The following is a 4,352-nucleotide window of genomic DNA, read 5'->3' on the forward strand; positions in this document are numbered from 1 at the left end:
CCCCCTCTCTCTCCCCCACTCTCCCTCCCTCTCTCTTTCTCTCCCCCTCCCTCTCTCTCCCCCCCTCTCCCCCCCCTCTCTCCCTCTCTCTCTCTCTCTCTCTCTCTCTCTCTCTCTCACACACAGATTTTCTGACAGGAAAGAGGTTTTATATGTATGGGACATTTCCAGAGAACCAGAGACGTTTGCTGCAGCGTTACATCATTGCCTATAACGGGTGAGACAGAAAAATACATGAAGGATCATTATAATTATTTTACAGCAATAAATCACTACACAACCCAAATTATACGGAAGTAACAAGTTTGATGTGTGTGTGTGTGTGTGTGTGTGTGTGTGTGTGTGTGTGTGTGTGTGTGTGTGTGTAAAAGTGTTGTGGAGGACTACATGAATGAGAAGGTCCAGTTTGTGATCACCAGTCAGGGATGGGACGACACCTTCGAGGACGTGAGTGCAAATATCTAAACACACAGCAGTGCAGAGAGATTATGAACATTCAGAGTTTAAACCCATAATACAGATTATACCATGTCCATGTCAGTCAGACCTCAGCGTCCACATGTTGGACGTGGGAGAAATACACAGCTGTGAAGACATAGCTGACTTTGTCGAGAGTGGGAACTGAAACAGGGCCTGTGTGTGGAGTGCTGGTCAGTGCAGGTCGTCCTGGTCAGTGCAGGTCGTCCTGGTCAATGCTGGTCGTCCTGGTCGTCCTGGTCGTGCAGGTCAGTGCTGGTCGTGCAGGTCAGTGCTGGTCGTGCAGGTAGTCCTGGTCAGTGCTGATCGTCCTGGTCAATGCTGGTCGTGCAGGTCAGTGCTGGTAGTCCTGGTCAATGCTGGTCGTGCAGGTCAGTGCTGGTAGTCCTGGTCATGCTGGTCAGTGCTGGTAGTCCTGGTCAGTGCTGATCGTCCTGGTCGTGCAGGTCAGTGCTGGTCGTGCAGGTCAGTGCTGGTCGTGCAGGTCAGTGCTGATCGTGCAGGTCGTCCTGGTCAATGCTGGTCGTCCTGGTCGTGCAGGTCAGTGCTGGTCGTGCAGGTCAGTGCTGGTCGTGCAGGTCGTCCTGGTCAGTGCTGATCGTGCAGGTCGTCCTGGTCAGTGCTGATCGTCCTGGTCATGCTGGTCGTGCAGGTCAGTGCTGGTCGTGCAGGTCAGTGCTGGTAGTGCTGGTAGTCCTGGTCAGTGCTGATCGTGCAGGTCAGTGCTGGTAGTCCTGGTCATGCTGGTCAATGCTGGTAGTCCTGGTCAGTGCTGATCGTCCTGGTCAATGCTGGTCGTCCTGGTCATGCAGGTCAGTGCTGGTCGTGCAGGTCGTCCTGGTCAGTGCTGGTCGTGCAGGTCAGTGCTGGTCGTGCAGGTCAGTGCTGATCGTGCAGGTCGTCCTGGTCAATGCTGGTCGTCCTGGTCATGCAGGTCAGTGCTGGTCGTGCAGGTCAGTGCTGGTCATGCAGGTCGTCCTGGTCAGTGCTGATTGTCCTGGTCATACAGGTCAGTGCTGGTCGTGCAGGTCAGTGCTGGTCGTGCAGGTCAGTGCTGGTAGTCCTGGTCAGTGCTGGTCATCCTGGTCAGTGCTGATCGTGCTGGTCAGTGCTGGTCATCCGGGTCAGTGCTGATCGTGCAGGTCAATGCTGGTCAGTGGTGGTAGTCCTGGTCAGTGCTGGTCATCCGGGTCAGTGCTGATCGTGCAGGTCAATGCTGGTCAGTGCTGGTAGTCCTGGTCAGTGCTGGTAGTCCTGGTCAGTGCTGGTAGTCCTGGTCAGTGCTGATCATGCTGGTCAGTGCTGATCGTCCTGGTCAGTGCTGGTAGTCCTGGTCAGTGCTGGTAGTCCTGGTCAGTGCTGGTAGTCCTGGTCATGCTGGTCAGTGCTGGTCAGTAAACCTGACAGTGGTGTTGCAGGGCCTAAGGAACAATTGAGAAAGAAAGTAAGTGAGACCTTTCAGTCTGGAGAAGGTTATAAAGCCGTTCCTAAAGCTTTGGGTCTCCAGTGAACCACAGTGAGAGCCGTTATACACACATGGGGAAAACATGGAACATGGTGAACCTTCACAGTCTCCGGCCGACCAAAATTACCCCAAGAGCAGCGACGACTCATCCAAGATGTCACCAAAGACCCCACAATAACATCCAAAGAACTGCAGGTCTCACTTGCCTCAGTTATTAAGGTCAGAGTTCATGACTCCACCATAAGAAAGAGACTGGGCATAAATGGCCTGCATGGCAGAGTTCTGCTGCTGAGCAAAAGAACAAAGGCAAAACACAATCCTCAAGACTTTTGGGAAAATACTCTGTGGACTGATGAGACAAAACATTTTGGATGGTGTGTGTCCCGTTACATCTGGTGTAAAAGTAACAGCACACGTCAGAAAGAGAACATCACACCAACAGTAAAACATGGTGGTGGTAGTGTGATGGTCTGGGGCTGTTTTACTGCTTCAGGACCTGGAAGACTTGCTGTGATAAACAGAACCATGGATTCTGCTCTCTACCAAAAGATCCTGAAGGACAAAGTGTGGTCATCTGTTAGTGACCTCAAGCTGAAGTGAACTTGGGTTCTGATCCAAAACACACCAGTAAGTCCACCTCTGAACGGCTGAAGACAAACAAAATGAAGGTGTGGCAGGACCTTAAAAAGGGTTCATGCTAAAAACCCTCCAATGTGGCTGAGTTACAACAATCCTGTAAAGATGAGAGGACCGAAATCCCCCCACAGCCTCAGCTGTAACACTCACTGTAAGTTATCACTAACACTCCATTGCAGTTCTTGCTGCTAAGGGACCAACCAGTTATTCGGTTTAGGGGGCAAATACTTTTTCACACAGGGTCATGTGGGTTTGGATTTAGTTTTCCCTTAATAATAAAAACCTTCATGTAAAAGCTGCATGTTGTGTTTACGTGTGTTATCTTTGACTGATATTTACATTTGTTTGATGATCTGAAACATTAAAGTGTGACAAATGTCCAAAAAAAATAAAAACTCATAAAGGGGGCCAAGACTTTTTCACACCAGTGTGTGTATTACAGACTGTAACAAGAGACACTTTAAACACCGTCTCTGTGTCTCTCTCTCTCTCTCTCTGTCTCTCTCTCTGTCTCTTTCTCTCTCTCTCTCTCTCTCTCTCTCTCTCTCTCTCTCTCTCTCTGTGTCTCTCTCTGTCTCTCTCTCTTTCTCTCTGTCTCTCTCTCTGTCTCTCTCTCTCTCTCTCTCTCTCTCTCTCTCTCTCTGTCTCTCTCTCTCTCTCTCAGGCTTTGATGGAGAATGAGAATCTGAGTTTTGTGAAACCTACATGGATCTTTGCTATTAATGATAAGCAGAAGATGTTACCCTATCAACCCTACACTGTAGTCCCCTAACCCCCCCCCCCCCCCCTGAGGGGTCAGGGGAACATCACGCACTAGTGTTTTAATACAATGTAAAATGGTCAACCTGCTCGGCCTCGTCTCAAATCGTCTCCTGCTCCCTCCACTTCATTGTGACTTGTTTACTCAGTATTTCTACAACACAGATGTGTTTGCAATGAAGTATGATAAGTAATTAATGGATTGTGTGCACGTGTGTGTATGTGCACGAGTGTGCATAAGTGTGTGCGTGTATGTGCATAAGTGTGCGCATGTGTGTATGTGCACGTGTGTGTATGTGCACGTGTGTATATGTGCACGAGTGTGCATAAGTGTGTGCGTGTATGTGCATAAGTGTGCGCGCGTGTGTATGTGCGCGCGTGTGTATGTGCGCGCGTGTGTATGTGCGCGCGTGTGTATGTACACGTGTGTATGTGCACGTGTGTGTATAAGTGTGCGCGTGTGTGTATGTGCGCGTGTGTGTATGTGCACGTGTGCGCTTGTGTGTGCATAAGTGTGTGTGTATGTGTGCGTGTGTGCATAGGTGTGTGCGCGTGTGTGTGTGTGTGTGCATAAGTGTGTGCACGTGTGTGTATGTGCGCGTGTGCATTTTTTTGTGTGTCCTTCTGCTGAAACCCAAACATTCGTTTGTTTATTTTTTATGAATTATTAGACTTGAGTGTGTTTACATTTAAATCCAGTTTGTTTGTTTAATGTGTTACTGATTCTGTTTATTTCTAATAAGACTTTTACGGTGTAAGTCTCGTGTTCCCCTTTTAATAAAGTTCCTTTTGATTATTAAGGGTCTTGTGTGGTTCACTTTAAATGAAATGACTGTGTGTGTGTGTGTGTCTCTGTGTGTGTGTTCCTGTGTCTGTATGTGGGTGTGTGTGTGTCTATGCCTGTGTGTGCCTCTATGTCTGTGTGTGTTCCTTTGTCTGTATATGGGTGTGTCTATGTGCCTGTGTGTCTGTGTGTGTGTTCCTGTGTCTGTATGTGTGTGTGTGTGTGTGTCTG

General features: G+C 48.9%; 1 protein-coding gene and 1 long non-coding RNA gene across 7 annotated transcripts in view; one reads left to right on the top strand and one right to left on the bottom strand.

Moving 5' to 3' along the window:
- xrcc1 (X-ray repair complementing defective repair in Chinese hamster cells 1) overlaps positions 1-3,369 on the top strand; it is a 9,871-nt gene extending 6,502 nt beyond the window's left edge. For 4 of the 6 annotated variants that reach the window (XM_027159374.2, XM_047808797.1, XM_047808794.1 and 1 more), the window contains exons 16-18: positions 127-217; positions 372-447; positions 3,243-3,369. In XM_027159374.2, coding sequence (XP_027015175.2) covers positions 127-217; positions 372-447; positions 3,243-3,350 — 275 coding nt within the window. In that variant the 3' untranslated portion in view covers positions 3,351-3,369. Of the gene's footprint in view, positions 1-126; positions 218-371; positions 448-541; positions 2,730-3,242 lie in introns of all 6 variants that reach the window. The other 2 variants (XM_047808796.1, XM_047808795.1) reach the window with 2 other exon arrangements.
- On the bottom strand, positions 3,276-3,668 carry LOC125140257. Its single transcript, XR_007139547.1, has 2 exons — positions 3,407-3,668; positions 3,276-3,365 (listed from the first exon to the last, which is right to left on the bottom strand). It is a non-coding gene; the product is annotated as an uncharacterized LOC125140257 (long non-coding RNA).
- Positions 3,669-4,352: the final 684 nt, after the last annotated feature.

This window comes from Tachysurus fulvidraco, chromosome 25, assembly GCF_022655615.1.
Source record: "Tachysurus fulvidraco isolate hzauxx_2018 chromosome 25, HZAU_PFXX_2.0, whole genome shotgun sequence".
NCBI lineage: Eukaryota > Metazoa > Chordata > Actinopteri > Siluriformes > Bagridae > Tachysurus > Tachysurus fulvidraco.